The 18,547-nt window shown below is 30.7% G+C and overlaps 2 protein-coding genes across 2 annotated transcripts; one reads left to right on the top strand and one right to left on the bottom strand.

The window, feature by feature from the left end:
* The first annotated feature begins 7,123 nt into the window (after positions 1-7,123).
* On the top strand, positions 7,124-10,066 carry LOC131660360 (SWI/SNF complex subunit SWI3B). The gene is made up of 5 exons (XM_058929598.1): positions 7,124-7,853; positions 8,529-8,951; positions 9,211-9,334; positions 9,518-9,648; positions 9,746-10,066. The coding sequence occupies exons 1-5, from the start codon at positions 7,236-7,238 to the stop codon at positions 9,920-9,922; spliced, it is 1,473 nt and encodes a 490-aa protein (XP_058785581.1). The 5' UTR covers positions 7,124-7,235; the 3' UTR covers positions 9,923-10,066.
* A 222-nt stretch (positions 10,067-10,288) lies between these two features.
* LOC131660361 (psbP domain-containing protein 3, chloroplastic-like) lies at positions 10,289-12,272 on the bottom strand. Its single transcript, XM_058929599.1, has 9 exons — positions 12,112-12,272; positions 11,922-12,031; positions 11,762-11,827; positions 11,569-11,649; positions 11,401-11,483; positions 11,216-11,291; positions 10,890-11,008; positions 10,740-10,784; positions 10,289-10,561 (listed from the first exon to the last, which is right to left on the bottom strand). The coding sequence occupies exons 1-9, from the start codon at positions 12,267-12,269 to the stop codon at positions 10,535-10,537; spliced, it is 765 nt and encodes a 254-aa protein (XP_058785582.1). The 5' UTR covers positions 12,270-12,272; the 3' UTR covers positions 10,289-10,534.
* Positions 12,273-18,547: the final 6,275 nt, after the last annotated feature.

The raw sequence follows: 18,547 nt of genomic DNA, 5'->3' as shown, positions 1-18,547 counted from the left end.
TGCTCTGCGTTTCCCAAGCCTATTCCCCAACATATACCTTGATATAACTCGTATCTCCAGACGAAGAATTCAACAATTAAAATCTTGAACTCGGACTCGATCCTGAACTTCAACACCAACAACCACAAAAAAAAACAAATGACAACACTTATTAAATTATACCAAAAAAAAACAAATAACAAGACTAATTAAATTATGATTATGAACACGTAAATAGTATTGAATTGGGAGTAAGTGCGTGTGGATAAGTATGAAATATAAGGTAGAGAGAAAGATATTGGAAAAGAAATGAAATTGAAGGAAAAAGAGGAAGAAAGAAAAACCCTAGAAATGAGAAGGAAAATGAAATTGGAATTAATGAATTATGGTTGTTGATGAAGATGATGATGTGTGATGACATGGTGAAGGAAGAGGATGAAAGTGGAAGTTACTCATTCTAATCTCTAATTTTAGATTTTGGATGCATTGTGAAAAGGAAGCGGGTTATTATTATGAGAAAAAGATGTTGAAAACAAGCAGGAGTAAGTAACGGAAGATGGATATATATATATATATATATATATATATATATATATATATATATATATATATATATATATATATATATATATATATATATATATATATATATACACACACACACACACACATAAAGGAGGACAAAAAGAGTTTGATTTGAGAATTCTTAACTCTTTAACAAAACCAGACATCCTAAGATGCTCCTCATTTGGCTCCCACTCGCGCCCTCAACAACTCTTTTCTTTCCATTTTTTATTTTAAATTTTGTCATGTATACCTTGATAAAATAAAAGGCTTAATTAGTGATGAAGTCATTTAACTTTATTTTAGAGTTCACTTTAGTCTCTTATCTAATAAGCGTTACATTTTAATCCTTTAAAAATAGTTTCGTTAACCAACTTAGTCCTTTCCGCTAAATTGTGAGAAAAAATGTTAACTGCTGGTGATGCGGCATGATAGCAAGACAATAGTTGAATTACTAAGTCAGTATATGTACTAAAAAAAATTTGTTTAAACTAGGGGGTTTGGTTTCTGGAGGTTAAAAATCCTCGTAAATTGTTAATAATGTGTAAAAAAATAACAATTATGCTCCTATAAGTTTCTCTAAAAAATGTTTGAGATATCAAAACAAAACTATTCATTAACAAAACAAATGAACTCAACTTTTTCTTATGTTTGAATCCACCATTAAAACTCGTTTTACTTGATGGTAAGATCATCGGTGTAACTTGTTGGAACAAAATTGGTTTGTACCACATCCCAGAGGTTTTGATGATAACAAAGTATTTAAAGAACAATTAAGTATACTAATGTGTGTTTAATTGTGCAAGACCGTAGACTAAAATTTATGATAGAAATTAAGTTCTAGCATTGAAAATTGAACATTAAAGATAAGCTAAAAAACCAGAATCTAAAGATCCAGTCTCTGAAGAGGTCAACTTCTGAAGACCAAAGTATTAAGAAAGTCAATCTCTAAAGGTCCAGACTCTGAATGCTCAGAATCTAAAGAGGTCAACCTTTGAAGATCCAGAATCTAAAGATTTAGAAGTCATTTAAAGCTCAAGGATCAAGAAGACTATGTCCAGTTACTATCAGAATCTGAGGATATTTTGTCTTTTTCTGATCACGAGAAGACTTAGCAGAATTTTATAGAAGACAAAAGGAATGCAACAACTAATTCCTCTTGAAGAAAAGGACTTTCAAATGGCCTTTCAATGACATTAACCATATTAGGAAGATTTCCAACGTCTATGATGGTGCTTATCTAAAGGACTATTTGTGCATGAAGTCTTCTTCAACGACTCTTTTATGTTCCTCTATTTAAGGAGCTAAAGATTTGAAGAAAACTACAACACAATGTCTTAACAACTAAAGAGTTGTTACTATGTCAAAACTATATCACAAGCTTAACTAAGGATTTCTTAACACTTGGATATTATAGAAATTCCTAAGTCTTAGAGTCTTTATGTGTTGTATTTTTTTACACATCTGATTGTATATCAAGTGTAATACTCAACCAGTATTTCTTTCTAAATATTAATCACGATCCTTGAGCTTTAAATGACAAAATATCTATGATTATAATATTAATCATGATTAATCATGATTATAATACTTCTGAAAAAATATTAATCATGATTATAATACTTCTGAAAAAATAACTATATTTCTAAACCTCCTACCTTCAGTGGAGATTCAATAGAGTTTTAATGGTGGAAAAGTAATACTCATATCATAGGTATGTGATGAGTCGTGGGACATTCTTGAAGATGACATTTTCGTTCTAGTTGATGGAGTAGGAATGGTTGCTAACACAAAAGTCTCACACCTGGTAGATTCTTTACCTTACTCAAAGTACATCAAGATTATTAGCAAATTAACTACCAAAACCATCTTTAATTCTCTGTGTGCTACCTATGACGAAAATCAGCAAGTTAATGAGGCAAAGAAAAAAAATTTGGTCCAACAATATGAACTGTTTAGAATGAAGGAATATGAGAACATTAAACCATGTTCTAAAGGTTTCAAGTTCTTGTTTTTTGGAGTCTTCATGTCAAATACAAATTAAAGGTGACAACCATTCAAGAATCTAAAGACTTGAAGACAATAATAAGTCTTGAAAGTTTGATAAGCAATCTTCAAAGTCCTGAGTTTGAACTTAATGAAGATGAACCTGAAAAGAAACTCAAGTTTCTTTCCTTGAGATTTATTGGTCAAAATGCCAAATCTCCTCAAGTCTGGGAATTTGAAGATGCTCATTCTGCAGGAGGTTCTGAAGAAGGCTCATACGATGATGAAGAAGAAAAGGCATTCTTGATCAAGAGATTTGGGTATCTGGACAAGAAGAACAAAAGACCCTCGCGAAGAAGCAGTGACTTTAGAGGATCTAGTTCAAGAGTTAAGAAAAAATATAAGAATGGATGCTTCAACTGTCAGAAGTCTGGTTACTTTATTGCTGAATGTTTGGAATTGTAGAAGGACCAACCAAATAAAGGAAGCTTTCAGAAGAACCACCTCAGAAACAAGGTCAAGAAGAATTTCATGGCAACATGGGATGAACTTGACAAAGAAGGAGAATCTGACAAAGGCGAAGAAGAAACAAATTTAGCTCTTATAGCTAGCTTTAAACTTCTTCAGACACATAATCTGAAAAAGAATAAGAGGTATTCTCTAAACTTTCTCGTTCTTATTTAATTACATTAATTCAAGACCTTATGGAACGCTGTCAAGAGAAAGCCAAACACATGAAAATCTTGAAAAAGTATTTTGAACAAAAACAAATAAATTTGAATCTCTTCAAAATCAATATGATGATTTAAAAAGAAGTCAAATTGTTCATGTGTCTGATAAAATTCTAGATGAACATGAACTTGCTCTTCAGGAATTTCTTATAAGTGGCTTCAACATGACAAAACTTGCTTCCATAATTTATGATGTTAGCAGGAGCAGAGAAGAAGGTATTGTTTATTCATAAAAACCTGATAATTCAATGATGGAAACCTTGAATAAATCAACAAAACCTTCTTACTCTAACTCTGCTGAAAAGAGATATATTCACATTTTATTGTTAATATGATTTGTTGATAGTAGTCCTAATAGTCTGAGGTCAAGTTTGAATCCTCATATGAGATCTATAGTTGCTCGAGTGTTTTACCTATGCTTCATTCAGAGTTTTTCTTTGTTGTCTTAAGGCGGTCTCTTTATCACTTCGTGTCCTATCCATTTCTATTTTTCTATACTCCAGTCACTTTCACCTAATTATTAATACATATTAACTTTTTATTAAAAAATATATTATACAATTTTACTTTTTTGATTGTTATTTTCTTTTTCTCAATTTAAAGGAAACACCATCGAACAAAATAATTTATATAGTTACAATGTCAATTTTTAAATATAAAACTAGTCAGAGACCTGTGCTGTCGCCCGGGTGCATTATTTTTTGTGTAGTATTTTTTGAACGATACGAAAAATGTGTAGTAAATAATCTCAAAAATATGTAGTAATTTAGAATCTTCAAATAATAATCATGAAGTAATAAAAATAACAACAAAATATTTGTTAATGTGATAACACATGAATGAGTGTCATAACATTTAGATACTATCAAATACAATTAAGCAATTTTAAATATAAATGCAAAATTTGAAATTATTTACTTTATTAAAATGAACAGTAATCATACACAAAGAAGAAAAAATATAATTGTGAGATGGAGAAAAAATTAATATTTAAAATAAAGATTTTGTCTCTTAAATTAAAATAATGATTGATTAAACTAAAATAAATATTGTCTTGTTGTGATCCGTAAGATATTCATATAAACCTTAAAGCATTTGAAATGCACAACATATTTGTTGAATTATTTATAAAAGTGTAAATAACATTGTCTATGTTAATAATAAGTGATATATAACTTAGTGCTAATCAAACTAAAAACCAAAGGATGCTAGTTGGCATGTAGTGAATATGTTAGTTTTCTGAAAATGTGACAGGAAAATATAGGAATTGATAGAGTATGCAAGTAATCTTTATAGTAGAGAAATATGTACTTAGTGGCTAGCTATGATAGATTTTTTAAAGCATATTACGAAAAAAAATTAATGTCAATATTTCAACTTAAAAACAAATTTTCAACTTAATTTTTTTTTCCTGATATCAATCCTACCTATTCCTATTCATTTCAACTTAAAATAAAATTGTCAATATTTAAATGTACAATTAACATACACTCTTTTAATTTTTTTCTCGATATCAATCCTACCCATTCCAATGACACACATAGGCTTTAAAATTTCAAGAATAATAATCATGATATAATTTACAAATTTACCAAGCACGTAAAACTCAAATGACTGAAAGGAGATAATAACATCAGGAGACTCAATTTTCTTCTTTCTTCCCTACATAGTATATTATATTTCTACTATTCCTTTCGCTGAGAGTTAAATAAATAGAAAATATGAAATAATACACATAATTGTATTTTTATACTGACAGGATTGGAAAATATATTTAGTTGTCTTAGGAAATTGACAGGACTACACACGGATATCAAGGAAAAGCAGTAAGGTTGAAGTAAGAAAAAAAATAAAAGAGAGTTGTAGGACCTATATAATAAAGTTGTTGAAACTGCCGAGCTAGTATGTGATCTGCTTGGCTATAACTGCTGCAGAAGTCAATTCCAATGAAGCTCACAGTCTTGAGATGAGCGAAATAGTATTTGCAAGTGGTATTTTTCTAATAAGTAAAGTACAAATGAAACAATTAGTATGATGAAGGCAAATAGTGACAAGACACACCACAGGAAATAAATCTGTACAATACTGCAATATTGGAGTAACTTTATCAAAAACTTAAATTTGACATGGTAAATTATATAAAATAATAATCAACTCTTTATTATTTTAATACTTCAATATCAATACTCCAATACATAAGAAACAAACTTGTTTTCTTTTTATGATAAATAAAAAACAAAGTTCCTCCTGCGTATGATGAAGGCAACTTCTTCTTCTCTCTTCAACATCCATAAATATTGAATCAATAATTTTTTAGTCTTTATTTGATTTCTTCTTCTCATCCTATATAATTATGTTTTGTTAATTATAAATTTTAGTTTCTACAAATTTTCTTAAAGTTTATCATGTGAAGATGTAGATCTAAAATAAGAGCAACTCTATCATCTTCATCCTATTTTTTTCACTCCAAATTTTTACAGTCGCATGCAATAATTTTCTGATTGAGACTGTAACTTTTTTTCATTGCCTAACCCGGTTTAACCCATTCGTTCAACCCGTTTAAAATAGAACCCGCAATCCGAGCAAACCATGATTTAGATGGGCGGTGATGGGCTAAGGTTTTTTTACCGACGGATTCTTGCGGGTGGAGGTTTTCGGCCCGAAACCGCCCGTTGTCCACCCCTAGACATGGGCATATAATAGATACAACTGTAGTTCTATATAAAGGATGGAAAGAGATGGGTTCAAATATATATCAAATTTATTCTGTTATGAGATATTAAAAGGGCATGTAAGTGCAATATTGATTCAAATATATATGTAACTCATTTTGTTATTTGATATATTAAAAGGGCATGTAAGTGCAGGATGGATATATTTAAAGGGAGAAGCATGTTGTAGAAAATTAAAGAACAGTCCTATCCGGAGAAAAACATGTTGCAGAAAAACGGAAAATTTTACAACAAACAGTGGTTAATGACATCAAACAATGATTAATGACACCAATAGACAAAGAAAAATCAAAACTTTAAGAGAAACCAAATAAAGATAAAATTTTGAAACAAAACCCAAAAGCTTACAATAAATGATGCAAACCGGGCAAAGTAAAGATCTTTCCACACTTTTAACAACACCCATAATACAAAAGAAGGGAATACACGCCCAACTTTGACAAGAGAGCAATATCATTGTAGAAAATATTAAGGAATATATATGAATGCACTTTATGAAAAGATAGATGAAGAAGAAAATCACCTGTGAGCAGGATGAAGATGAAAATCTAAAGCTGAGAAACCAAAGTACTGCACTTTAAATTCCACAGGGGAGAGAAAAATGAAGCACAACCTTGTTTGGAGCATTCATACCTGAGGAAGGGAAAACGCAATCGATTTCTGGAAACGGACGATGAAGCCCTTTATCTAAACAGAGCGGAGCAGAGTATGGTATGCTTTGGCTTTGTCCCATTCTCTAAATCTGATGTGGTATGCTTTGGCTTTGTTCCTTTCTCTAAATCTGAAGTGACCTTTGCAGAGGAGTAAAATATCAATATTTTGGGGAAACGACAATTGCACTCCAATCTAAATGTTAGTACAGAATTTTTGGAATAGACCAATGAGAAGAATACAATTGGCATAGTTGAATATTTCATTTGTTAATTACTTAGATAACCTTTTTGCAGTGTAAAACATTTTGATTGGAAGGGTAAAATAGTAAGTTTGGGCAACATTTTATTAATGGGTAGATAGTAGAAAACATTGCGGTTAAGAATATTCTGGTCCGTTGATTTTGAGGAAATATTCGAGAACTGTAGTATATAATTTGAATTTCATTTTTTATACTCAAAGGGTGTAACTTGAAATTATAGAGAGCGAAACTTGAAACTAATATTGAATTTTAATTTTAATTTTATGACCACATAGAGTATCGACCGTAACAACTAACAGACGTTGAAGCAAGGGGCCAAGTTGTAATTTAATGGCAACCACGTCCCCTGAGAAACCCGCCGGAACACCGTCTTCCGCCGCCGAACTACCTCAACCTCAAATTCAAACTCAACCTCCGACTTCTACTCTGCCTCTCCCTCCTACAAAACCACCACCACCACTACCACCGCCGACGCCTAAACCGGAAGCCCCTTTACCCGACTCCAAACCCTCTGCCGACACCACCGTAATCCATATCCCAACTCACTCGCGATGGTTCTCATGGGACTCCATTCACGAATCCGAACTCCGAAACATTCCCGACTCGTCCAAGAACCCTAGGGTTTATAAATACTACAGAAACTCAATCGTCAAGTTTTTCAGATTCAATCCAAATAGAAAAATTACCTTCACCGATGTTCGCAAAACGCTAGTCGGTGACGTTGGTTCGATCAGGAGAGTCTTTGATTTTCTCGATGCTTGGGGTTTAATCAATTATCATCCTTCTTCTTCGGTTGCAAAACCTTTCAAATGGGAAGATAAAGACACCAAAACAGAATCAGCTTCAAATTCCACTGATTCTCCTCCAGTGCCTATCAAAGAAACTGCTAAGAGAATTTGCAGTAACTGCAAAAATCTCTGTGCCATTGCTTGCTTTGCCTGTGATAAGGTTAGTTTAGTTTAGTTTTCCTCATTGTAATAGCGTATTATTGAAAATGTATAATTTTAATCATTTCTTGTTTAAAAAGTTATATTTATCATAGATTGCAAGATTTTAAATAACAGTTGAGGTCGCGTTGAGGCTTTCGTGATTTTGGTCGATACACGTGTTGTGACACTGAGTGTGATTGTTGCTGTGTGAATTAATTTTTGCACTAAAACGGTGAATAACAGTATTTGGACCTTCCGATACTATTTTGTCGGTAACGGGTGTTTTTTAAAACCTTGATAGATTGTGATTTCTTTATGCTGGTAGTGTATCAAAATTAGACTTAATTTAAAATTGAATTCCACCATTTAAACTGTTATATTTATGATAGATTGGAAGATATTAAATAACGGTTGCGGTCATGTAGAGTTTTTTGCGATTTCGGTTAGTACACATGTTGTGAGGCCTATTGAGGCCGTCGCGGTTTGAATTGACCACAATGTTCTTTATCACAAATGGTGAATAACGATATCGGTATTGACACCTTTTTATACTGTTTTCTCGCGGCCGTTTTCGCGATAACGGACTGCTTTTTAAAACCTTGATAGATAGTGATTTCTTTATGCTGGTATGGTATTAAAATTTAACTTAATTTGAAATTGAATTCCGCAATTTAAACTGTGAATTTGGGTGCAGAATAATATGACACTATGTGCGAGGTGTTTTGTTCGCGGAAGCTATAAAGTTGGGACGAGTAATACTGATTTCAAGAGAGTGGAGATAAGTGAGGAGACCAAACCTGATTGGACTGAGAAGGAAACACTGAAACTTCTTGAATGTATTACGAATTTTGGTGATGATTGGAAGAGGGTTTCTCATCATGTTATTGGTAGGACTGATAAGGAATGTGTTGCTCGTTTTCTCAAACTTCCTTTTGGTGATCAGTTCATGCATTCTCAACGCTTCGAGTCTGCTCATCTCGCTGATGATGGTTGTTCTGATCTGTTGAAGCCCTCCGTTGATGCTGAATATGAATCAGGAACTGCTGGCTTGGATAGATCTAGTAAGAGGATGCGTCTCACGCCTCTTGCTGATGCTAGCAATCCTATCATGGCTCAGGTTCTTTTCTTGGCTTAAAGGGATTCTTGTTTTCTTTGAATTATTGTTGATTACATTTGGGTGTTATAATGTTTTGGGAAAAAATAAACTTCATTTTATCACGTGTAGCGATAAAGAATCATGATGTGTGTGCTATAACGATCCTTGTTTTCTTTGAATTACATTATTGATTAGTGTTGAATATGAACCGTGTTGAGGGATGGATGATTTATTTGAAAGTTCTTGTGTCTTGACAATTTTTATGTTCAAATTATTGCAGGCTGCTTTCCTTTCTGCTTTGGCAGGGACAGAGGTTGCACAAGCTGCAGCTCAAGCTGCTCTGACAAGTTTGTCCGATGTTTACAAGTCAACTAGAATTAATCATCGGTCATTTCCAAAGCAAGGTGAGACTGACATATAATCGGGCTTAAGATTATAGATTTTTGAATGAATTTAAGCTTTCATCTGTCTTAATGGGATTAATATTAACGGGCTTAAAGATTATACACTGTACTAATTGTAGTGGTTTTCTGAAATTTTTAAACTCAATTTTCTTGGTAAAAACAGTGTTTGTATGTTTCTTGCAGAGGCTGGTGTTGCATTAAATGGCATTAATGCTTCAGATTCTATCCAAGGATCTCTACTGCGTGCAAATTTAGAGCGTGAGAAGGAAGAATCAGATGTAGAAAACGCAATTTCTGAGATTGTAAAAGTTCAGGTCTGTCATATGTTAGTGAGCTATCATTTTGTTTGACGGTGTGTTTACTTATTTGTTTGATAATCCTTGCTAATGTATTGGATGTTGCACTGTATAGATGAAAAATATCCAGGACAAGCTTATCAATTTTGAAGATTTAGACCTGCAAATTGAAAAAGAACGCCAACAGTTGGAGCAAGCGAAGAGTTTGTTTTTACTTGATCAGCTTAATCTTTTATTTCGCAAAACATCTGCATCAACTACCGGAGAAGGCAATCATGTAAAGAGGAATTGATGACTGACTAGTCTTAGTTAGCTGTTGATCTTAGGTTAAGCTGAATGTATTCAATTTCCATTTGGTTGCAAAGTCACTGAGTGTCTGTTCAATATTGTTAGTTAAAACTACATATTTCATATCCATGGCTGGATTTTCGTTTTATATTGTCCGCTTACTTACACATTCCAGCAGACAAACGGCTTTAAAGTTTCCATTGTGTTCTGTACACACTCATTTCGCTACCGCAATTGTAAGTAGGGGATAGTGAAATGAGAAAAAGTGGTATGAATAGTGCTTTAAAATTCTTGTTGTTTTCTTGTTTCAAACATCCATTTCAAGGAAGGAACTTTTAAAATTTATGTATATTACATTGTTATTGCTTGCTTTGAAAAGAGTATTTTCAATTGTTCTTGAAGTTGTGGTGATGTTCACTGCAAAATATCTTTGTCCATTACATCGATTAATGTCATTCATTTATACTGCTTTGGCCTGTCAGTATTGAAGTAAATATCATACTAATAGGATTTAGACAGACATTTATATCTAATAAATAATGTCATGAAGACATCCTGAGGGAGCCCGTGACCGAAAGCAACGAAAAATTTCTCTCCCGTCATGAATATTTCTTCTCTATGTGAACTTAAACGATCGAACTGCCTGCAAATTTCAAGTGGAATCTGAATGAATTTCATGACAAACAAATAGAACCTACTTCAACGAACTACTATGCTGCATTATTGCATAAACTAAACACCAAAATGAATGAATATCTTTGAGCATCAAAACCTTTGTTCTGTCAAATATCAGAATATGTCAAGTATGAAAAGAAGTTAACCTTCTGAATCTTGGAAGCATACTTGTCTGTTTCCTCATCTCCATACTGCATGTAGGCAACAAGATAAGAATCATTACTCTTCAACATTTAGCTCTAGACTGAAACACTGAAACATCAAACACACATAGACACTAATATATCCAACAGTACCTGTCCTGTTACTGTATATAGTCTGTTATACCAGCCATTTGTTAACATCCCAATAGCTGAATATAGATGTTTGCGACTCTCGCCAGGACTTTGCAGCGTATACTCAATGAAATAAAATCCTGATCCATTTTTTAGTCAAATTAAGCACTCAGAGTTTCTAAATTCACCCATAATTTCAGTTTTATGAAGTCTCTCTCATCAAGAGCATATATCAGAACCATATGTAGAGCCTATACCATATTTTCTTTCCCTTAACAGTTACAGCCTTATTACATTTAATGTAACGCAGAAGCTTTCGATGAAAGTTTAAGCGTAAAAGTAAGCACCTTTAGATGATTTACAGTCTATGAGTTTAGCAGCCACACCAGGTGGTTTTTTCCAGCTTCTGTCCAATCCACTAACCTGTTATATATTCATTTTAACGAAATAGGTGGAAAAATTAAGCATCAGCTAAAGTCAAAAGAGACAAAACCAGTATACAATAGTTTTGAATCTGATCAAGAAATAACACCAGAGTGTCAGCAAATTCTTCAACTTTGCCAAACGATTCCATCTTAGTGAAATCCGGTCCTACTCCTGTGATCACAACGCTCACTGAAGCAGCATATCGATCGTTAGCAACTAGTTTTATAACGCATACATTGTAGTTTGCAACTGATGAAGAAACAAATGATTATACCATTGGAATTAGATTGCTCTTTTGGATAGAAAGCAGTTAGTGATTTAAATCCAGCAGATTCTCCTGTTCCGTTTTGCCACTCTAATCCAAACCAGTAAAACAAAAAAAGAACAAATTAATTTAATTTAAGTCTCTAAATTGAACTTGAATGTATCAATAATTTCTTCCAAATTTGCAGTTCAATTCAATTCACCTTGAGGAATCTCAATCTTGAACTTGTTCTCATCATCAGTGTAGACACTAAATTCCTCAGACACGTCTATGAGACAAGAAAGACAGAAAAAACTGTGATACTAATCATTATCAATGCAGTAGTAATAATACAAAGTTTTAGAAGTAGCAATTAATCATACCATTGAGTGCCAATGCATTTGAGACAGTAGATGAAGCTGCAATTGCTGCTGTTGATGTGTAAAGAATCAGTTGTCTTCTATTAACAGCATGTCCTTCTTCTAAGGAAGAACTGATAAAAACACATTATTTGTTGCATATGAGGTATGAGAAGTAATGGAAATTGAAGATTTGAATTCATTCTTTTCTTACAGTAAATTTTGTGGTCTTGTTTTATGATGTTCCACGGTTATTGGTGAAGAAATTTTGTTGTCTGCAGAGGCTGTTGGTCGGATGTGAAGACAGCTGAACCATGAAATGGATGCCATTTCTTTAAGATGGATGACCTTCACTTCTTTCTCATCCTTCATTTCCTTTATTATCTGTTTAATTACATTTCTATCCTCCACAAATAGACCATTTTTATCAACATTTTTAAATGGTTAAATATGTTTTCTTTCCCAAGATTAATGAATTTAGTTTTCAATGCCAATAAAAATTCAAAGAGCATATATAAAACTACTTACAGTTATCTACCAACAATGATATTTTTACATCAATAGCAAAAAATTTAGTCTATGCTATAAAGTTAATATATATTTTTGTTTTTGTTCCAGATATATTTAAAACATTATTAGAAAATTCAAAACAGAAGATAAAGAGCATCTATCTAAAGTCTTTAGAAATTTCAAATTGTGTTAACAAACAGAAGATAGTATCTGACAAAAGGACTAGTAGAAGAAGTCAATTTCAGAAAATAGTAAATGAGTGACCTTTGTAAAAGCAAATAGTTTTTTTTTTTTTTTAAAGTATATGGTTATAAACACACACTAAAACTTTAACTAAGATAAAACATTTTCAAAAGTACCTTTAAATTGTGCTAGATGACTTAGCTAGAGAGAAATATTTAACCAATCTAACAGACGAGGCTATTATGATAATCAATTAGACCAGTTCAAACGTAAGCCTCAAACTATTTAGACAACGCCTCAAAGTTGTGCAACAGCTAACAACCTCTTCTTCCCTTTTAAATCACTAGCAACAAATATTTTTTTTATGATCTAATAAATTAGGCCAAAGTGCTAATCGATTAGACAACAGTCAAAATAATTAAATGAGAATTTTGTTTTGGACATTCCTCTTGCCTATAAATAGAGACATTATTTCTCATTTCAAACCATCCAGAAACATGTCTTGACATTTCCCTCTCACTCTCTCTTTCTCTTTGTTTAAAGTTTTATTTAAACTTTCTCTCACTAAATGTTATAGCCAAATCCTTTTGTGAGGAAAGTCCTTTGTAAGTGAGGATATAAATGTAATTCTGTAAGGTTAGAGTTATAAAATTCACCAAGGAAATGTTGTTTATACACCTTGATTTGATACAGTCCATTTATGGATAAAATATGTGGTTAGAAGCTAAACCCGATAAAATTTTTGGTTGGGAACTGTGTGATTAATTTCTACATATATTGGTTGAAGATTATCTGGCTTTTATAATGATCCCTTGATTCTTGCTTAGCCGATAAAACCAAGATTAGTTGAAGATCATCTAGCTTTAATGATCCCTTGATTACTTCCTACACAAGTTCTATTTTTAACTCTCCATCACCTTTTTGGAAAATAGCAACTTTTATTTTTGACAAATTAAAACTATTTTAAAAAAAAATTATAGTTGATGGTCCAGTTTACCCTACTCATCAAATTAATGATGAAGTAATGGATAAACTCTTTTCCTTTTGGACCGAAGAAGAAAAAGACAGATATGGATCTTTTAAACCAAACATCTTTTAAATAGGGTCTTTTTGATGACAATGATCTCTTCACCATTATGAAACCACCAAAGAAATATGAGATACTCTAGAAAGGATACATGAAATTTCTTCAAAGTATCGGATGAAAAAATAGGAACACACGAGGCGAAGAAGATATATATAACTTTATTTAAATAAAATAAATTAGTAAAAAAATATTTAAAATAGTATGTAATTTTCATACTAATTACTCTCTCCTTTCTTTCTTAAGTGTCGTTTTAGAAGTTTTTTTTTTTTCTACTTAAGTGTCGTTTTTATAATTTAATGTTATAATTGATCAAATAACTCCACTTCACATTTTTCATAAAATTAATTATTTTCTCAATTAATTATTGGAAAAAGAGAGAATTTATTTGAAAAGAGAAAATAAATGAGGATATAATAAGAAAAAATAACTTTAAGAATCACTATTTTGGTTGAAGAGCTTTATTATGTTAAAATGACACTTAAAAAAGAACGGAGAGAATAATATCATAAGAGGTGTGATATAAGAGGAACATAAATGTTGTAAATTCAACTCCATCACTAACTAATAAAATAAGAAATAATAGTTAGTATTATCATTAAAAAGATAAATTTATAATTATTTTTTATTTGTAAGTTTGTCAAAACATTCAAGAGTTCTTTTTTTACATGCTTACAAAATTCAGAAAAGAAAAAAAATTATATTTTATAAACATAATTTTGTTAATTTGATGTGATGAGAAAATCTTATTAATTAAAAATTATCATTTTATTTTACTTATTAAAAATAAACAAGAACAAAAAAGTAGTTGGAGATAAAAATTTGTTATGAAACCACAGCCCAAAAAAACTCTAAAAAGCCCATAAAACACTATGAAATATTAGTGAACAGTAAAATTCTTCTAAACAAGAATAAACTCATAAACTTGGGTATTATTCATTGTTACGATTACAATAACTATAAAATTAGGTATCTCAATTAATATTTATACTAAAGTGCACCTATTGCAAAAAAAAAGAACTTTAGCGCAGTTGAAAGATAACATCGATTTTTGCTATCACTCATATCCAAAGTGAGCAAAATCGAACAACCAAAATCATGTCGAGATCTGGATTAAGGAATGAGTGTGAGTTTCCTTCTGGATTCGACAAACCTTATCAGTCACCACCACAACCACACCTATCAGGTTCTCAAAGTACTTTTCCTCACCATTTTTCTCAACTTTCTCCTCAACACCTAAATTATCCACCTGAAATTATTAACCAATCTAATGCGTCATTTTCTGTAGACGCCCCTTTGTCTTCCGCCTCAACTAACATCCCTAAAAAACGTAGAGGTCGTCCTTTTGGTTCTCGCAATAAAAAACCTCGTATGAGTACAGTTTATGGTAATCTCTTTCTTCTCTTCTGTTAGAGGATTTTTTTTAATTATATATGATATGTAAGGATTGTTTGATATGTATTAAGTTTTTTTACTTTAAAAATTGAATTTAGTCAAACTAAAAAATAATTAAAAATGAAATTTTGGTAAAACTGCGATGCACATGACAAATTAAGAAGAGATATCGTATTTTTATAAATGTAAAAATAAAAAAAATATATTTAGTATGTTATGAATATAAAAATAATAATTAATTAGTGGATTTGGAATTCTTAAAATTGGTAATTTGAAAAGAGTTGTATAAAAAAATAAAAAGATTTGAATAAATAAATATAACTATAAATTTAATGAGAAATTAGGAAATTTATCAAGGATTAGGAGGGATGTGACTAAATTGGATGAATCCATGTTTTATTTATTTATTTATTTATTACCATGTTGATGAATAATTTTTTTCCTATCTTATTTATTCCATCTTGACTAAAAAGTGGATCTTTGGTAAAATATGAGTAAAGTGGATGAATCTATGTTTAATTAATTAATTAATTACCATATTGATAACTTTTACCTTATCCCATCTATTCCATTTTTATTTTTACTTCCTTTTAAAATACATTTTTAATTTATTTTTCATCATCATCCTGCATTTTGTTAAACTACAAATATCTTTTATTTTCATTTCATCTAGTTTAAAGATTTATGTAGATGATGTTTTCTTGTGAAATCTTTTTTCAGGAATGAATATATCTTCACTTATATGTTTCACAGGATTATGGTGAATACGGAAGAGGTATTGGATTAGTTAATTTTTACAAAGTACTATTTAATATGCATTAATAGTTTTTGGTGATATGTTTATAGATAACTAAGTTTTTCAACAATTAATTTTTTTATAATATTTTTATATGTACCTCTTATTAACATATCTACATTTTAAGTGGTAATTTGATTTAATTTTGTGAATACATTATTTGGAGTGTTTTTTTATTTATTTATAATAATACATCTTCACTTGCTTCTTTTTATGATCTTTATAGTTTAATTGTTGACTATTGATTTATTTAGAGTGATAATTCATCTAACATTTTGATGAAACATACTATATGGTTAATGCTTTTAAACGTTTCACTTAAATCTATCTTTTAAAAATGATGTGATGCTATAACCATTTTACAACAATTTAATCATAATTGAGCAATAATTTTATTTTAAAATAAAACCAATTCTATATGATTAGGGCCCTTCACCCAACTTTTCAAAATATTTGAAAGTAAAAACAAAATAAATAAAATGAAATAAAGAAATAGGAAAATAAATTTTTAGTGGGAATAAATCTAAAAAAGATAAATGCTAATAATATTATTAGCATCTAAAAAAGATAAGTGTGGTGGCTACTGATATTATTAGCATCTATTTTTTTTAGATTTATTCCCACTAAAAATTTATTTTTCTATTTCTTTATTTCAATTTATTTATTTTGTTTTTACTTTTAAATTTTAAATTGTGATGGTTTCAGATTGATTCATTAAAAAAACACATACATATAGTTGAACTTGGTCTGATACTCTTGGATCAAGCATTTCCCACTTATAAGTTTTAACAATGTGTCTTTCTTACAAGTGTATATTTCATTAAACGATTTCAGAATTCTTCCTTAAACTTTAAAATTTGTTATACCAAACTCTTTAATCACAATCCTTAATATATCATCCTCAAATATTTTTATTGCTTCTATTTTTATATCATAACTTATAACAATAAAACTTTAAGTGTCTTCTATTAGTTACACCTCATCTCTTAGATATTATAGATATTTATCAATCAATATATATATATATATATATATATATATATATATATATATATATATATATATATATATATATATATATATATATATATATATATATATATATATATATATATAAAATTACATGTTATTATTGTAATTTTATTATATATTAGTTTGTAATAACTTTTTTTAGTTAGTTGGTTAAGAAGTAAGAATCTAAATTTTTGGCGGATTATACCATTTAGGAACTAAGGAGAGAGAAAATTGATATATAGGCTTGCTAAGGGAAGAGAAAGAAAGACAAGAGATTTGGATCAAGTAAAATATGTAAAGACGACGAAGACAAAGTCTTCGTTCAGGAAAATGATATAAAAGATTTGTGGAAGACATATTTCTATAATATATTTAATGAAAAATATGATATCTCATCTGACTCTAGCAAACTCCACATTAGAGAACAGGGTCAAAATTATGATTACTACCGTCAGATAGAAGCAAGAGGTAAAAGAAGTTTTGAAAAGGATGAGTAACACTATGGTAGTTGGGCAAGACAACATACCTATTTAAGTATGGAAATTTCTTGGAGATAAAGGTATTGCGTGGCTCACTAAAATCTTTAACAAAATCATGAGGTCAAAGTAAATGTCAGATAAATGGAGAAAAAATACATTAGTTTCAGGGAAAATTTTATTTACATTGGTCAAGTTGAAGGGAAAATTTTTATCGAACTACAGGAAGATCTGCGGTGTTGTATACGATAGAATATTGAGCACTTAAGAATAACCACGAGAATAAAGTAAGTGTAGCAGAGATAAGGATGTTGTGTCGGATGTGTGGTAATACTAGACATGATAAGATTAGAAATGACAATTTTAGAGAGAGTGTTGGTGTAACACCTTTAGTAGAAAAGATGGTGAAGAATATACTTTGGTGGTTTGGGCACGTAGAGAAAAGACATGTAGATTATATGGTTTGGAAATTTTATTAGATGGAGAGGAGTCAAATAGTTAGAGGTGGAGAAAGAATTAGAAAAACTATAAGAGAAATTATTAAGAAAGATCTTGAGATTAAAAATTTATATAAAAACACGGTCTTGGATAAAATATTATGGAGAAAATTGATCCATGTAACCGACCTCTCTTAGTAGGATAAGGCTTGCTTATTGTTGTTGTTGGTTAAGAAGTTAGAGATGAAAGTTAGGTTCGTAGAAGTTCAACCTTCATAACCTTCATACATTCAATGAAAATTATAGATGTAACCGTTGAGTTATGGAATTCTCACATTCAATAAAAATTATTTTCTCTCAACTTATCTCAAGTTCAATATGGTATTGAAGATTACAAAGTTGAGTTTTCCTGCCATAACCGTTTTCCATCTTTTGCGACTCATCCTCTCCTTCATCATTCTTTCTTCGTAGTTCTCGGTGCATCTACGACAATCAAAATCAACCACAATGACTCTTACTACATACATCAAACGATCATCCTGACTTGACTTTGGTTTCTCATCCTCTCATTGTTGAGAACTTCATTTCTTGGCGTCATGCCACATATACATATATTTTGTGTGAGTTATACTCTTTAAGTCTTTGCATCTTGATTCTCATTAGTAAAGTGTGAAACACATTCTCTAGTATCTTAAATATGCAATTATGATTTTAAATCGCGGTTTACACGACCACAATGTTTCTGATATGGTAAT

This window comes from Vicia villosa, linkage group LG3 (assembly GCF_029867415.1).
Source record: "Vicia villosa cultivar HV-30 ecotype Madison, WI linkage group LG3, Vvil1.0, whole genome shotgun sequence".
Lineage (NCBI taxonomy): Eukaryota > Viridiplantae > Streptophyta > Magnoliopsida > Fabales > Fabaceae > Vicia > Vicia villosa.
Note: the sequence above shows the minus strand (reverse complement) of the source record. Positions and strands in the feature narration are given on the sequence as shown.